Source organism: Miniopterus schreibersii (genome assembly GCF_964146895.1).
Source record: "Miniopterus schreibersii genome assembly, chromosome: 10".
Taxonomy (NCBI): Eukaryota; Metazoa; Chordata; class Mammalia; order Chiroptera; family Miniopteridae; genus Miniopterus; species Miniopterus schreibersii.
This window is the reverse complement of record NC_138110.1, coordinates 76345500-76363337: the sequence shown is the minus strand read 5'-3', so window position 1 is coordinate 76363337 and position 17838 is coordinate 76345500. Positions and strand designations below refer to the sequence as shown.

The following is a 17838-nucleotide window of genomic DNA, read 5'->3' as shown; positions in this document are numbered from 1 at the left end:
CATCGATGTGAGAGAGACACATCAATTGGCTGCCTTCTGCACAGCCCCAACTGGGGCCTGGAATGGACTAGGAATCAAACCCACAACCCCTTGGTGTGTGGGCCGATACTCTTAACCACTGACCCATGCTGGCCAGGGCTAGTTTAACCATTTTTAAGTGTATAATTCAGTGGCATTAAGTACATTCACAATGTTCTACAACCTTCACCACTATCAGTCTCCATGATTTTTCATCACCCCAAACAGAAACTCTGTACCCATTCAACAGTAACTTCCCATTCCCTCTTTTCCTAAAAGTTTATATCCCTTTGTGTGTATATATACATTTTGTTTACCCATTTATCTGTTGATGAACATTTGGGTGGTTCCATCTTTTTGCTCTTAATAATGCTGCTAAGAACACTGATGTACAAGTATCATAGTCCCTGCTTTCACCTCTTTTGGTTATATATTGGGGCATCGCAGTTGGATAAAATTTATCCAGCCACAAATGTTTTTAAACCAACTTTGGTTCAACATAGAATATCAATATAGGTGATGCACCAGTTTTTATAGAACAACTTTGAGTAAAACATTGTTCAAACACCGCTGCAGTCCTACTTTGTCAGTATCAAGGATCTTATCTAAGTGTTTAAAAGAGCACATGAAGTATTTAAAATGTATTCGAAGTCTAAGTAGACATAAAAGCAAGATACATAGAAAAGAACAGCTGGGATTCTGTGTTCTGACCAAGTTAGTATCAAGTGCTGAAAGTACTACCTCTAAAGCATAGCCAAGCCTGAGCCAGAGCCAGGGGTCTAGCCATCATAGCTGCCTTCCAGGCAGGACAGAGAAAGAAGGGTCTTTGAAGCAATATTCCCCTACAAGCCCAGCCCTTCTAGGACTGGGTCATATGTCAAACCTAGCTATAAATCGAGCTGGGAAGTCCTCTTTTAGGTGGGTACTTTGTCTTGCTCAACATTGGGCTTCAGTAACTAGAGAAGGTTCCAGAAGGGTATTAGGAGGAAACTGTCCCCTGTGCCACCGTACACATCATTACTCCCTTCTCAAATTCCCCTTTCCAAATCCTAACCCACAACCCTGCCCCAAACCTAGTGTACTATCAAAGGAAATTTAACTGGGGAAGCCACATGGCTACGAGATCTCCTCTAATGGTTAAAGGCTAATGGAGTTTTCCATTTATTTTTTACATTGGAGAAATGCAGTTAGTTGTCCTTCAGGGTCAGTAAAACTAGCTTTGACTCTGGATGCGCCCCTCACCCCAGCCTCAGTACTTCCTCATAAGAGCAGCTCTTCACCTTCTCTTCAGGAGAATAGTTCATATATCTGCTTCATTTACAAGCAGCTATTAGTTATTCAGTATTTCACCTGTTCTCATTGACTTAACTCTCAGCTAAGGTTCTAAGGTAGGGCCCTGCCACCTCCGTTAGGTGATCCTGATGTATCAACACTAAGACTCCTAGGGTGCTTTAGAAAAACGCCAGTGCCCAGCCCTACCCTCAGATATCAGGGTACAGTTGGTCTGGGATGTGTGGCTAGAGCAAAGGTAATTTCAAAGTGTCTCAAGGAATTCCAGTATGGAGATGGCTGGCAAGCCCAGTTCCTGTACACCTGTGTGCACATCTGTGCCTGGGGAGGTGCTTGCCCCTGGACCTATAACACCTCTGTAGGTGCCACTATTAAGCCTACTGCCCTTAACCTACTTTCTTCTCCTTAAAACCTTGTCAAACACACTAGGCAAGAGAAAAACAACATGTGTATTACTGTTTTACTTGTCAGAATTTCCAGAACCAGGGTCTCTAGAAAAATAGAAAATTTTACTACTATGAAAAGGCAACTATGACAAATAAGTATAATCAGAAAGGGGCTCCATGGACTTGAGCAAATGCGGAGTTCAGCCTGGGCAGTGCAGCCCACAACAGAAAGGAACTCGTGTCCCCACATTTGAGGCCTGTTTCCCTCCAGAGCTGGGACTGAGCCTACTCTACTAGCTGGTCCAGTCCTGGAACCGGAAGCAGTCGCTTGCTATCTTCCACACTGTGTTGCTAGGCGAAGCCTGGGCAGTCAGGAGGAAGTTCTGGTTGAAGTCCCGTTGTTTGTTGCCTTCAAACTTCACTGTTCCACAGATCACAACGAGGACCGTGGTCTGGCTTGGGGTGGCTTCATCATGTACAGGCTGGCAGTCAACCACATTGATTTGGAACTCACTGGAAGGCAACATTTCAAAAAACTCACTCAAGGACTCTTGTCCTGAAACAGCGTTTCCATTCCACACCAGGGTGGCAGTGCCCATGTACAGGCGGGACAGCAGACGCCTCCGTTTGTCCATGGTGGTGTAGTAGACATTGACAAACTCCTCAGCAGCCCTGCATGCCTGATCCACGTAGGTCTTGAAGTCCACTGATGCCATCTCTGGCTCTCCTGAAGGAGGCCTCCACCCAGGTGCTTCCTGCACCTGAGGGAGCCGGGGCTGTGGGGAGGAAGGTAGAAGAGAGCCCATGTGAATGCCAAACTTCACTCTGTCCTGACAACTAAACAATCCTCCTTTTCTATTGGTGGCAAAACAATTACACACTGTAGAGATGAGTCTAGGCACAAACTGCTGCCAACTCTTAATCTTACTAAACCTGATTGTTCATCTTAAAATGGGAATAATAGCACTTGTGGCATAGTTTTAATATGAGAATTAAATAAGACAGTGTATACTAAGTGCTTAGTTAGAAAAGCCTGATACCTACATCTCAGAAAACAGTAGCTATTACTATGAATTTTTTAAATCTCATTTTATAAAACAGTACATTTGACTATGGAAGGCCACTTTTCCTGAAAGTGTGGAAAAGTGAGAAAGATTTATCCTGGGTAAAGACAGTGGACCTTATTGAAGGGAACTGACCCGATGAAGGCCAATTAGATGGCATATGCTCATTAGCTGCTCAGTTAGTGACAGCCTGGGACAGCCTATCAGGAGGTCACTCCAGGGAGACTGAAAGGTGTTTTTTTGGTTGTGTTTTTTAAAAAGGCAAGTTTCTTAAGAGGGTAAGAGAACAAATGCCCCAAGGACAGGACCAAAATGATGGCTGTAATCCTCATGATAAGCTATAAGAAGCAAACCTGGTGGCTGGCTGGGAATGAGAATAGAGAGCACCTAGCATCTGTGAGCACAAATACTCACCAGGTAAATCCTGTAAGCCACAATGCAAAGACAAGTTAGAATCAAAAATTCTATGGGGTGGTGTGGGGGCAGCAAAAAAGAACTTCAACTGTAGCTGAGATGCCACATTTCCTTAAAAAAAAAAATCCAAGGGCATAAAGAAAAATTACTTGTGTTTGGGTTTTTTTTCAGGGTATGGTACAATGGTTATAGTTCCCTGTTCTCTCTTTTTTTAATCCTCACCTGAGGATATTTTTTCCATTGCTTTTCAGAGAGTAAAAGGGAGGCAGGAGGGAGAGGGAGAGAGAGGAAGTGAGAGAGAGAAAGATCAGTGTGAGAGAGACACATCGACCGGTTGCCTCCGGCACAGGCCCTGGCTGGTGGTGGAGAGTGAACCCAAAACCGAGGTAAGTGCCCTTGACTGGGAATCAAACCCACGACGCTCTAACCACAAAGCACACCAGCCAGGGCTCCCTGTTCTTTTTTATATCATTAAAATATTTTACTAAAAAAGAACCCAACAGAGGACAACATTACTAAAATAGTAGATATGCTTAGACTTACAAAATGAAATATTGAACAATTTTTTTCATTTTGCAGACCTTAACTTTTTTAACGTAATACATAAAAAAACACACAGGACTGGGAAGAAGTCAGGCCTGAGAAAGGTGGAGCCTCTGCCTCCGGTAAAGAACTGTAAGGAGCTGGGAGGTAGCCTGGTCCTAGGAATGAGCAGTTCCAGTGCAAGATGCACACCTTGGATTTTCCACTCCCTCCATGGACCTGAAGTCAAGCCTCAACACAACTCTGAGCTGGTATTTACTAAGTGCTTTACACGCATTACCTCATTTAATGGTCACCACAAGTGGATGAGAGGGTATCACTAAACAATTTTACTAATAAAATTGAGACAGGTTTGGATCGAGGTCTTGACAGCAAGCACACTCCTTATTTATCTTATAAGAACGTGTGTGGCCCTTTAAAATGTCAAGATTATGCTGTCCTTTTACTTGCGTATTTTTTTAAGTTCCTGCACTTTTGAAATCAAGCCTATCAGAGCAGAATTCCTGGACGCCAGTTTGAACATTTCCTTTCAGGGGCCCGACTTTCTCTCTTGCTGGAATTCTCAACCACCCGAGGCCCACATTCCTCACCCTGGCCTATCTCACTCCCTCTACCATCTCAGATACACCCCTCTTCTCCACCCCGTTCCCGGCTCGTTTGGGGTTCTGCGAAAGTGGTCTTTCCAGCCCAGCTGCTGTGGCTCAGGGGTTGCGCCTCGAGCCGTGCACCAGGAGGCCGCGGGTTCGATTCCGGTCGGGGCAGCGGCGCCGGGTGGCGGGCTCCACCCCCAGCAGGGGGCGTGCAGGAGGCAGCCGGTCGACGCTGATGTTTCTCAACATGATTCTCTCTCTCCCTCTCCCTTCTTCTCCCTCTAAAATCAATAGAAACATTTTTTTTAAAGTGGTCTTTCCAGGCGCAGGTAACGCCCCGCCCCGCCCCGCCCCGCCGCTTAATAAAACGATTGCCTCCACTGCTGCGGATCAGTCACCTACAGAGCTCATGGCCAACCCGTCTCCATCAAATCAGGGACAATGAGACTGGAAAGCAGCTGGATGAGAGAAGCTATGAAGCTCGCCGCCTTTAGCTCTCTGCAGCTGGACCGGAGAAGATGAAACGGGCCTCCTCTCCGGCGGTCCGCGCCTTTCAACCACGCGCCCCGCGGCCACCGCCTGGACCGACACCCGCTCCGGCACCGGCACGGCATCGTCGAGCGAATTTCCTGCCCAGCTTTTCGCACAAGCCAAAGCTCGGTCCAGGACGGCAGCGCTGCCACCCGGGCGAGGACAGAACCCGGCTGAATCCTGACAATGGAGGGAAGGCGCGGGGACACACGTGCGCGCCCGAGTCTCCCGAGCCCCTCAGGCTGCCCCGCGAGGGACCCACCTACCTGCGCCCGCGAAGGCCCGGGTCAGCGTGGGCGGCGACCTCGGTCTGCCCCGGTCCGCGTGGGTGGCGGAGGCCCCCCCGGGGCCACAGCGCCACAGAGAGCCGGCCCCTGAAGGTCGCGGAGCGGGCCGGCCGGGGCTTCGCGCCCCGCGGAGACGGGAGAGCCGCCCTCGCCCCTCCTCTTCTCCCGGAGGCCCCGCCTGGGCGCCCGGACCTCGGAGCCCGGAGACTAGACAGCGCCCCCGCGGGTCGCCCGCGAGGCCCGCCGCGCTCCGAGCCCACGCGAGCGCCCCTGGCCGCGCCCGCACCCGCGGCCGCCTCCGTCGCGGGTGAAAAGAAGAAATGCCATCCAGCGGCCCGGCGGGCTCGGAGGCCAGCCCCGCCCAGGTGTGGCCGGAAGGCGCGGCGGCTTCCGGGAGAGGCGCTGTCCCAGAGACCACCGCGAATCCGCGCTGGAGTTCTCATTGGTCTAACCGGATCACAGACTCCCGCCCAGCTGGTCAGCCGGGTCTCTGATTGGACGAAACCTGCAAGTTCCGTTCCCGGAACTCGGGGTGGGTCGGCTCTCCAGCGGAGGAGGCGGTGTAGTCCGAGAGGCCGGGAGTGCGTGCGGGGCGTGGTGCGTCTCTCGGCCGGGGTCCCGCGTTCTCCAGCAGTTGCGGCGATTCCAGTTAAGGTTCATGATGCTTCGCTACCTGACGCAGTCGTGGGAAACCAGCAGCGACGGGGACCCGAGTTCAGGCTTTCGGTCAGAGAGAGCAGGGTGCCCCGCGAGGGCGCCAGGAAAGCCCCACGAGACGGCGAGCGAAGCCCGCAGAGCTTCGGTTGAACTCTCCCTGGTCAAGGCCCCGAGCTGACGGTGAAGACTACAGAGAGGACAGCCAGTTTATGTTCAGTGGGAAATTAGAAGCGCGAGAAGAGCTGAGGGTGTGCGTAAGGCTTGACGTGACAAAGTATGCCAAGTAGGGGAACCTGCCTCCTTGTGTCCTGGGACTCGAGGGCCTAGGAAAAGCGCCTGCTCCGGCTCGGGCTCGGGGCACGGGCGGCATTGTGCTTCTTTCCGTTCTCCAGCCTTGAAACTAGCTGTTCAGCTAATCTGCAACCTGAGCTGATTCCCCCCCGCCTCCCTTTTTTTTAAACTGGAATTTTGTTTAAATCAACAGGCTTAATAGAATGGAACCAGTTAGCATGGGATTTGGGAAATTTACAGTTTACAGCATACATTTAAAATGTTGGTTTCTTCCGATACAAGATTCTCAGGTCCATCCGCTGCACTGAGAGACTAATTCCTTGCACACCGGTGGGAGCCCTCCGGACATGTGAGGCTTGCTGAGGTCTCATCTTTAGCGTGTGCGTGCATTCAGCTCACGATCTCGTTGGCTACCTTTACTTGCATTCCTATGAGAATTTTTTGCTCTCAGATTTCAGGACAAATTTAGAAACTGGGTGGGCTCCCTAACATAGGTAACCCCACCTCCTTAAATCAAGTAGGTGAAAAATTTGGATTATGAGAAATGAAGTTGTAGACTGGGTAGAGAGGGCGAGCTAGCATCTGCGGAGCAGTATTCACGCTAAACTGTCTTTATAAAGCTTGAGACAGTAAGGTGAGGGTGTAATGTACAAAAATCCAAATCACAGCATCGATGCAATGAAAATGGGAGTTGACTTACTACCCTATAGCCCATTAGGTTGGATGTCTGCTGCTTTAAGCTTCCTCATGTGTCCCACCTAAGCCCGCTTTATTTTGTTAACAAACGGCCCCTGCCACCAGTCCAGTGCCAACAGGCGTCCACAATCTGGAGTGGGGAAAAGAAGAGACTATTGAGGTGAACAGTTTTCTAACCAGAGAAACACAGCCTAGGTGGAGACCGAAGAGGGTGCTCTGGCCCTCCCTCCCAAAGGGGAGGCCTCTTTGGGAAAGTTCTTGCCCGGGTCCCTGATGGGTCTATTTCTGTGCCAATAGTGAATGCAAATTTATACATTTTGATTGGTCCACAAGAACTGTCCTGATTGGTTAGAATCATGGTCCTCATGGAGGTGCTCTAATTGGTAAGGATGCAAACCAGGATACAGCCCACAGTTGCAAATGAACAGGGCATGTCTCAGTCCATAGGTTGAAAATATGATTCCAGAAACTTAAAGGGTTGGCTCGGACGTCAAGAAGTCTCGGCAGCCTGATCTGTTGTGCTTCCCTAAGGTGCAGTGTGTGCGAGAGGCCTGTCAGCAATGGCTGCCGGATTCTGGTTATGAATTTGAGCCCAGTCAACCAGGAGGAGCCCTTCCTGACAGGTATATTTCTTCTCAGAGTCCACAGTTTCATTCTTATAACTGGTGGAGGTATCATTATTCCCAGTTTTACAGGTGAAGTGGCTGAGGCTCAAATTAAATGATCAGCCTGGAGTCATAGACCCACTTCAAACCTAGAAAAGTTAGAACATTCGTCCAGCTCCCAGGTCTTGTAAGAACAAGGCTCTGGCCCTGAGAGCCAGCAGAGCCAACGGCAGGAGGGCAGAAACCTTTCCGGCTTGCGTCTACATCATCTAAAGTTGTGCCTGACCCATAGCAAGGACTCAATAAATACTGTGTGAATACACGGACAGGTCTGGGTTCAAATTGCTCCACAATATTCTAATTGTGATGATTCCCCTCCAACAGTCACTTCCTTACTACCAGAAGGAAGCCTGGTTTTTACTTCCCTTGTAGTCCTTGATTCTGGAAGGTGAGAGACACTCCTGGCTCTAAGGGGCACCACACAGGCACCCTATGCCCTGAGCACAGTTGTGGAGTAGTGAGAGGCCTAGTTTGGACCATTGAGTCTGGAGAAGGATTTTGGGAAAGATCCTTTTCCTGTTTCTCCTTCTGAATATGTGATATGTGGATGGTGCCGCTGCAGCCCCATTATCCCCCTGAAGAGGGAGCCCCTTACGAAGAGGCAGACAGGAGAGATGAGAAATCAAACTTTTGATGACTGTGTTGGGAATGAAATCAGCCTAGAAGTTTGGGCTTCTCAGTTTTAAGAGCCAGTAAGTTCCTTCTTAAAATATTATTTAAAATGGGGCATAAATATAAAGGTACTTTTCTAAGTGAACTACTGTGGCTTAGTGTACTAGCAGAGTGGTTGTGGCCAGTGAGTTAACCTGAAAGCTTAACTGCCTCATTTGTAGAGTGGGGATGGTAATAATATCTATTTCCTGGGGTTGGCATGAGGAGCTAATGAAACAATATGTGGTAAGTTTTAGCACAGGACCGGACACAAAGTAGGCATTCAGAAAATGTTAATATGCTTTCACATTTTGCATTGACAGCAACTTCCTTATTTGCCAACAATTCCTCCAACAACTGGCTGTTAAACTTGGGACAAGTGTACTGACAAATTGGTAGGATTTGTCACCAAATCACATGGGCACCTTCTGGAAGATGAGCCTGGCTTAAGCAGCAGTGGAGCAAGTGATTCCATTTGCTGTGTGGAGTCCGTCCAGGAAAGAAGGCCACATCTGGTCACGCCGAGCCTCTGGCAGCTCTGAAGACAGGCAACTTTTGGATTTTTAAGTCTGTAAACATAGAATTGAGCTTTTCCTCATTTTCAATGTAGTTTTCTGGTGCAGGATCTAATATTTGTTTGCCTTATCCATGCCCATCAACTCTAGGAGGGTTCTCTCCCACCTGAGGGCTGATCACAGCAGGCCCAGAGTCACAGAGATGTTTGGCTGATAAATTGATTCCAGGGGTGCACTGCATAGAGAGGCAATACCCAACCTGGAGACACTGAGGAGTCCAGGGAAGATATGACTTGAGAGGCCTTGATCAATGAGGAGTAATTGAGTAAGGAACCACAGAGTCTTAGGAGCTTAGAAACAAGTTATAATAATTTTTTTTTTCCTTCCTGGCAGCCTGAGGGATTCTGCGTGGAGCAGATGGTGGGGTGTCATCCTCCACTCTCCTTCCTGGATGAGGGTCATCTGCCTCATCCAAGGCAGGGCAGAGCAGGACAGCTGGGAATCAACACCCAAGAGCTGCCCTCAACAATGACACATGGGGATGGAGAAGAAATATATCAGCTTCCATGCCCTGGAGGGGACATCTCTGAGGTATGCCCTACACTGTCCCCTGAATCTCCCCAGGGACTGGCCCCAGTCACCCTCATCAGTGTCAACCTGGCTGTGGACACACCCTGTGCTGGCTCTTCCCCATGCCCCTAACAGGTGTGTCTTGGGATCATCTGCTTGCATTTGAATGATTGTCTCAGGTCCTGCTGCTGGAGGAACCCAGCCTAAACAGTGATCCAGAAGACAGAATTTTCTCTCAACATGAAAGTACTGGGGAATCTCTAGAGGGGTTCTGGTTTCTTGAAGGGTCAGTACCTCAGTTACCAGGTCTGTTTTGATGGCAGGCAGCAATAAACCCAAACACATTTAACACTAACAAATTATAAGTAGAGGTTCTCAAATTTGAGGGAGCATCAGAACTCCCTAGAAGGCTTGTTAACTCACAAATGCCAGAGCCTCACTCTCAGAGTTTTTGCCACAAGTAGAATGGGGTGAGGCCAGGGTTTGCATTTCTAACTAATTCCCAGGGCATGCTGGAACTGCTGGTCTAGGGACCACACTTTGAGAACCACTGCCCTTGATTAGAGGACCAGGACTTAGAGGTCTCTGGGGTGAGGGCTAGAGGGAAATGCCATTGAAGTAGAGGTTTCCTAGTTTTTGCTGATAAAAAGGAGCCTCCAGGCCTGGCCAGTGTTCTCAGTGGTTGGCGCATCAGCCTGTGAACTGAAGGGTCGCAGGTTTGATTCCTGTTCAAGGACACATACCTGGGTTGCAGGTTCCATCCCTGGCCCCGGTCAGGGCACCCGTGGGAGGCAACCAATCGATGTGTCTCTCTCACATCATGTTTCTCTCTCTCTCTTCCCCTCCCTCCCTTCCACTCTTTCTAAGAATCAATGGGGAAAAAAACATCCTTGGGTGAGGATTAACAATAATTATAATAAAAAAACAGCCTCTAAATCCACACCTGGAATTCTTATGTCTCTCATGATTTTAAAATATTAAACCAAACATTATTTTCCACTTCCCTGACAATCAGTTCAGACCCAACTATTGAGTATAATTTTCTCATGTTTGAAGTTTTCCGGACGTGTCCAGTGCTTAGGTTCTGAGTTGCTGTTCAAAGCAGCTGCCACATGAGTGTGGGCTAGACTTTGGAAAGAGCTGTTCCCTGCTGCCGGTTAGCTTTTCTCGTCATGAAACGAAAGTGTTCAGTTTCTAGATCAGACATTTGAAAATGTTGCAGAGCCCAAGAATATCTCTTGTGTATTGGCGGGTGTGCTGAGGAAAGTAAATATTTATTTCACTAGGAGGAAGTCTTAGAAGCCTCCGGAAAGTAAATGTTCTGCCTTTCCAAAGCGGTGGGACTTATAATTTTGGTGCTATTTAGAATCTCTGAGCTGCTTTCTCAAAATGCTGCTTTTGTTAGTGCTTTGGTAAAGTGTTTGGCATTTTGAATTTTGGCCCAGGGATGGTTTCAAGGCGATGGATGAACAGTGTACAATGGGAAAAAATGACAAAATGATGAGTGGGCAGAAGGATTAGCTTAGGATGACAGCGGGGTCATCCTCACCTCCATAGTCCTGGGAGGTCCTGGCTTTCCAGGGGTGAAGAAGGGGGCTGTCGGTGAATGTCCAGGTGGTTCTCCCTACTTCCGAGTAACTCTTCTGTCCTCCACCCTAAGTGGAAGCAGCGGCTGCCTTTAATTAATTAATTTATTTATTAATTTTTAAAAATATATTTTTATTGATTTCAGAGAGAGGAAAGGAGAGGGAGAGAGAGATATATAGAAACATCAATGATGAGAGAGTCATTGATCGGCTGCAACCAGCAACCCGGGCATGTGCCCTGACCAGGAATCGAACCCCGATCACCTGGATCCTAGGTCGACGCTCAACCGCTGAGCCACGCCCGGTTGGGCTTTAATTTAAAATGTTAAGTCCATCCTGGCTGCCTGGCTCAGTGGTTGAACGTTGACCCATGAACCAGGAGATCAGGGTTTGATTCCTGGTCACAGCACATGGCAAGGGTTGAGGGCTCGGTCCCCAGTAGAGGGCGAGCAGAAGGCAGCTGATTAATGACTCATCATTGATGTTTCTTTCTCTCTCCCTCTCCCTTCCTCTCTCTGAAATAAATAAAAACATATTGAAAATAAAATAAAATAATAGACATGTCTATAGAATCACTATATATTTTAAAAAATTAAAAAATGTTGATTCCAGCCCTGGCTGGTGTTGGCTCAGTTGGTTGGATGCTGTCCCATGCACCAAAAGGTTGCTGGTTCGATTTCCGGTCAGGGCACATGCCTGAGTTGCAGGCTCGATCCCTGGTAGGGGGCGTGCAGAAGGCAGCCAATCGGTGTTTCACTCTCACATCAATATTTCTCTCTCTCCCTCTCCCTTCTACTCTCTCTAAAAATCTGATGGCTGTGGCGGGGGCGTCAACATTCTGTTGAATGAAAGTGGTGAAGGTGGACTCCTTGTCTTACTCCCCTTCTTGAAGGACACGCGTTTAGCTTTTCCCTGCTGAGTCTGGTGTTGGCTGTGGGTTTGTCACATGTGGCCTTTATCATGTTGAGGCATGTTCGCTTCATCCCCACTTTGCCAAGAATTTTTCTCATAAATGGATATTGGATTTTGTCAAGTGCTTTTCTGCATGTATTGAAATAATCATATGATTTTTGTCTTTCATTTTGTTTATGTGGTGTATCAAGTTAATTGATTTGTGGTTATTATACCAGCCTGGCATACGAGTCTTTTTCCATCCAAAACTCCAGCTCTCTTCACTGGGAAACACTGCCCCTTGATCCTCAGATGCAAATATGCATAAAGTTATGGAAACCTGTGATGTGACCTTTGCGAAGTGAGTGTGATGGTGAGAACTTCTCGCAGGGAAGGATGACGTGTTTCTTCTGACCAAGTTACACAGGATAGAAACTGCTCCTTAGGTAGCATGGGAGAGTTAAAGGAGTGCAGCGCCTGGATGGAAGGCCTGGATCCGAGTCCAGGCTTTGACACTTAGCTGTGCCTCCTTAGCAACTTCCCTAAGCCTCAGGTTATTTATCCGTAGATTGAGAATGGAGATGTGGTGAATTTAGGGCCATGGGCTTTGTGAGGACCAAGACGAAATAAAGTGTCTGCTAAGCATTTGTAGAAACTATGAAGCCCTGTGTGATTGCAACCTTCGATATTGGCCATGTGGATATGAAGAAAAGCTGTCCAGATGGAAATGCTGTTCACTAAAGTAACTGGATGGATTTTCTGCCCATATTATGTAATAGGGCTTCATTTTTGCTATCGGAAATGAGTGGCCAACACTGACTGTGGGACCCTTGCCTCATGGAGAAATGAGAAAAGGCATATGCTGGAGCTCAGCATGGAAATGAGCTTCTTCCTTCTGGGATGGGATGGGTGTGGTGCCCATTGTGCTGGGCCAGGAGGAAGGGCAGGGTCTGGAGGAAACAGGAGAGCTGGCCCATCTCCTCCCCAACCTTTGCTGGTTTCACTGGAGCCAGAGGCACAGTTTCTATGTCCATTAAATCTGTGCCCCCAGGGTCAGCAATGCCTCCCAAGTCTTATCAGTGGTGAGTGACACTGGAGGACAGACTGTGACAGAGGACAGTCAGCTGTTTGAAAGAACAGGATGGAAATGTTTGGAATAGGCCTTCCAGGGCCGAACACTCAGTTTTATTTTCCCAAGTTGTTCTTGTTATTAATGGCAAAGGCAGAGTGATGTGCCTGAGGGTGTGTGCTCCTGGGTGCTTCAACCTGTGACCCTTTCTTGAGCCAGCCCAGATCTGACGGACGGTTAGAGTCACCACGAAGTGAACACTCAATATGTTCATCCCTTTCTATGCATTTTCAGTGGTGTCTCTATTTTAAGGTGAGGAGGCTGAGGTTTGGAGGGATGCAGCAGCATCGACAAAGTTAGGTATTTACTAAGTGGAAAGACTGGGATCAGAACTTGGGGCATCAAGGCCCAGGCTCTTCGTTGTCGGTTCACTTTGAGTGGGGGCGTCTCATCACCTCCTGCTAAGGGAGATAGCTTCTTATGTGGATTTCTGCTTACACATCCAATGTAGGCTCCATGAGTGCTGGATTGAATAGTGTCCCCCAAATTCACTTCCACTTGGAATCTCAGAATGTGACCAAAGAAGGGCACATATCATAGAGCCACTGTAGGCATAATTAGTTACCACAAAGTCATACTGGAGTGGGGTGGCCCTTAATCCAATATGACTGGCGTCCTTATGATATGAGAAGAGACACAGACAACACAGGTAAAGAGAAGGCCATGTGCTGATGGGGCAGACATCAGAGCCATGCAGCCACAAGTCGAGGAACAGTTGGGGCTACTGGAAGTTGGAAGAGGTGAGGAAGGATCCTCCCGTAGAGACCCTGGTAGGAGTGTAGCCCTGTCAACACATTGATTTTGGACTTGTAGCCTCTAGGACTCTGAGAGAATACATTTCTGTTGTTTTAAGCCACCTACATTTGTGGTTATCTCACAGCTGCTTTGGGACACCAATACACCCACTCAGCACTGTTTGGAGATGACCTGGTCAGAGTGCTGGCCTGTTGGGCCATATCAGATGAAAACTTTCCTTCCTTGCAACACCTGTTCTTGGGTTGGCCCAGAGTTTATATTGCACATGGCTGCCCACCGCTGGCTGCCTTTCCTACTTGACTGTGGAGGTGATGAGTCACACCTCTTCCTCAGAAGGAAGGAAACTTCCATGACCTGAGGTTATCAGAGGCACAGGGCTGGACCCCCGGGCTCCCGTGTGTGACCTTGGAGAGGCCAAGCCAAGCAGTTCCCCCAGCAGAGCCATGGGTACCTCCAGAGACAGACCCTGGGGACAGTTCTGGCAAAGGAAAGCTAAGCTTCGAGCCTGTGGCCGCCAGCCCTTCTCTGAAGGACCTTGGGCCCACTGGAGTTCCACACAGCCTGTCTCAGGCTGCGTGGGAATCAGATTGCCAGCATTTGTGATTTAAAATCTGGGGGAGACCCACTACATAGAAGCGTTTACAACCAGCCTCCTGAGCCTGCTGGAGACCCCAATTCTGTTCTGAATTCCATAGATAGAACACCCCCCGTCTGACTTTCATGATGTTTTCTTGTGACTATTGTTTTGTGGAGAACAGCTTAGAGGTTTAGTGAAGAGGCTGTCCCAATTGGGTGCTGAAGGTGTAAGAAATGTGTTTTCTCCACAGATGGTGGGAGTGTAAACAGAGCCAGCTCATCTGGATGAGTTGGTAATACCCACTGCCATGCGCAGGACCAGTGGTCAGATAGTTTCACCCAGGAAGTCCCCTTCTAAGAATTTATCATAAGAAGTAACAAGTGATCCAGGATATGTGCATACTGTTGTTCAGAAAGACGATTAAAATATTCAAAACAGAAGTGACACGTGTTTAATACCCGGTTTAACACATTTTACACGATACACAGGTGGGACTCTCTCCTGCCAGGTGACGAAGGGCCGCACATTCCAGAGGGATGGTGAAAAGATTGGATCATCCAAAGCCTGTAACATGGACACAGAGAGCAAACCTTCACTGCTACATGTGGGAAAACTATGGGGCAGCAATTCTGAAGAATTTATGAGAGAGAAAGCAGAGAGGAAGCAAGAGCAGAGGAAGCCACAGCCCCAACACTTTCTGAAGGCAAAGTCTCAGGGGTAGGAGCTGTTGGAGTTTCCCAGCTAAGGGCTGTTAAGAAGCTGATGGAGGCACCCAATGTCCTTCAGGGAGTTTTATGTGGGAAACTGAATCTTAAAGCCCCTGCTGGTCAGCCCCTTCCTCAACGAGACAGTATCAGTGGGGCGAGGGTCAGAGCAACAGGAACCCCTACACCCAGTAGGGAGGAGTGGGAGGAAGGCATCTTCCTCATCTCCGTCACATCCAGCATCAGCAGAGCAACTCCTGCTTTAGGCTAAAGTCGGCACAGTAGCCAGAGGGAAAGGATCCTCAAGTACGTAGGTGAGCACATCAGCCCCATAAAACACAGGTACTGGGCTCAACAAATGGAAACAACACTTGAGGAAACAGAGCAAACAGAACGTGACTTTAGCATGTGTACACATGATACAAAGAAACAATGGCATATGATGAAAGAAGCTTTTCGGATATGTGGGGAGTCCTGGTATATTCAATAATGGTACTTCAACTCGATTGTGATACATAAACCTTTGGGGAAAATTAGATTCCTCTTATATCTTATATTATTGTTTGTAGAATGTATTTTTGAGAAGGAAGTATAAAAACCAGTCTGTAGTTGGTATGCATATAACACTGATGTAAATAAAGCAAATCCATAAAGATTATTATGGAAAAAAATTGAAAGTTTGGATTACATAAAACTACAGTTTTTCTCTCTGACTAAAGGCATTATAAGCAAAGTTATGGGACATTACTCTCCCAGGTTTCACATATCTTATATCTTATATGATATATAGATTTAATACAAGACTTTTAAAAAATGTTCAGAAATTATTTTACCCCCAGCTGGCTGGAACATTGTCCCATACACCAAAAGTTGGGGGTTCGATCCCCGGTCAGGGCGAGTACCGGAGGCAGCTGATTGATGTTTCTCACATTGATGTTCCTCTCCCTCTCTCCCTCTCCATCTCTCCCTCCCTCTCTCTCTCCCTCTCTTTCTCTCTCCCCCTTCTCCCCTCTCTCTCCTTCTTTCTCTCTTCCCCTCTTCTTCCCTCTCTCTCTCTCCCCCTCTTTCCCTCCCTCCCCCCTCTCACTCTCTCTCTCTCTCTCTTTTTCTCTCTCTCTCCCTCTCTCCTCCTTCTCTTTAAAATGAATGAACCATATCCTCAACTGAAGATAAAAAAAAATTATTTTAAAAGACTAACAACATAGGGGCCAGGATATATCTGACTTATTCACAGTAGAGGAAACAGACCAGCCAATGTAAACATCACCAGTTTCAGGGAAATTCAAGCTAAAGCCACGATGAGATAATAATTTTCACCTCTTGGTCTGGGAAACATTAAAATGTGGGACGATTTCACATGTTAGCAGGTGTGGGAAAACAGCTGTTCCAATTCGGGAAGAGCAAATCAGTACAGCTATTTTGAGAACATTTTGATGTATTTATTAAAATAGAAAATATACACAATCGCCGACTCAGCAGTTCTCCGTGTCCATGTCCACCCTGGAGAAACCAGTGCCTGCCGGGGCCTCGGGAAGCCGGTCCCTGCGGTGCCGCTGCAGCGTGACGCCCCAGCCGGCGGGGAGGGGGCTCTTCATTCTCATGTTGCTAGAATCTTTTGCAGTGTATTCAGGTACTGATTGAAAAATAAATTATACATTGCTAGGTGAGAAAAACAGATTAGAGAATGAACTTCGTTTTGTAAAAAATTATGCATTTTCTATCTTTTTCTACAAGAAGTCAGATTTTCTCTGTAATATATGTTTTTTAAAAGACATCACTGCTCAGGGACTGTAAGCACGCTCGGCTGATCGCGTGGCAGAGTTCTGGGCAGACCTCGTGGCCTGGCCCCATCGGGGAAAGGCAGAGGCTGGGCACCGGAGAGGGGCCCTCCAGGGGCCCTGGGGGACTGTGGGATAGCCAGACCCAGGCTCCCTGCCTTCGGGTGCCCTGCTCCTTCAGAGGTCAGGGCACCCTCTTCACTCCGTCACTCGGGCTGTATGTGGGACCACCTGCCTGTGCATCACCCAGACTCCCCCTTCAAGTTCTGCCAAGGCCCTTTCTCTTGAGGGGTCTTAAATGCAGTAAAGCCAGCATCCAGAGTGGACATTCCTGAAGTTGACAAGGACCCTGGCAAACCCAGAGTGCACTGGGCGTCAGAACACCAGGCCGTACGGACCCCCAGGAGCTCCCTGGTGGGTTTGAAGGGGGAATGTCCTCGCCACCTCACTCCCCCTGTACCTCCTGGAGTTGTTGCTAGAGGCGTGGAGGCTCTATCTGCCAAAGCCTCTCAGCAGGGATGGAACAAAGGAGAACTGGACAAAGGTGTTTAAAAGTCATAGACTGTGGTGAGAAGGACTTTGTCCCAAAATGACTATGTCATTTGCTGAAAAGTTTGCCAAAGCCTTATGCGGAGCTACAGTCACCCAAAGGGAACTCAAGACCCTAGTCTAGAGGGAGGGCCCTGGACCTGCTGTGATGCCAAACAGTTTCTGTTTTGAAATATGAATCTTTACTGAGCATCCACAGCTGGCCAGGCAGATGTGGCATTCACATTCCCAAGAGGCAGGAACGTGACTTCGGTGGCCTCTAAATGAAGCACAGGCCTTCTGGACTTCAGCATTCCCAGAGATCAGAAACCACCACTCAAGTATATAATAAAAGGACACATTGTTTTGGGTCTTGGACAAAATTCTGAGCATTAAAGATTTCAGAAAACAGCTGAATCCTCCAGAGGTTTTACACAGATGGGCTGTGTTAGAAATATGGGTGCCAGGACAAGACATCTGCTTTTGTTTCCAGGATCAGGGAGCTTTTCTGAAAACCAGAACCAGGTTCTAGGTGTGTGGTTGGGAACAGAGGCTGATATCCCTGTTCAGTGAGTCGCTGGGTGCCATCCTGCACCACGAGAAGCGCTGCTGATCAGCGACACTCGGATGGCCCAACGGCTAACTAAATCCAACCTTTTCAAATAAAAACTATATAGAGAAGATTTTCCTCTTAAGTATTAACTTAAGCAAATTACGAACA

The 17838-nt window shown here is 48.1% G+C and overlaps 2 protein-coding genes and 1 long non-coding RNA gene across 3 annotated transcripts in view; 2 read left to right on the top strand and 1 right to left on the bottom strand.

Annotated features, from left to right (window-relative positions):
* NAPB (NSF attachment protein beta) overlaps positions 1-17838 on the top strand; it is a 282410-nt gene that overhangs the window by 39731 nt on the left and 224841 nt on the right. The gene's annotated exons all lie outside the window — the stretch shown is intronic.
* NXT1 (nuclear transport factor 2 like export factor 1) lies at positions 1755-5193 on the bottom strand. The gene is made up of 2 exons (XM_081148498.1): positions 5103-5193; positions 1755-2470 (listed from the first exon to the last, which is right to left on the bottom strand). The coding sequence occupies exon 2, from the start codon at positions 2408-2410 to the stop codon at positions 1988-1990; it is 423 nt and encodes a 140-aa protein (XP_081004624.1). The 5' UTR covers positions 2411-2470; positions 5103-5193; the 3' UTR covers positions 1755-1987.
* On the top strand, positions 5595-16291 carry LOC308562908. Its single transcript, XR_013999694.1, has 3 exons — positions 5595-8124; positions 8407-9189; positions 14596-16291. It is a non-coding gene; the product is annotated as an uncharacterized lncRNA (long non-coding RNA).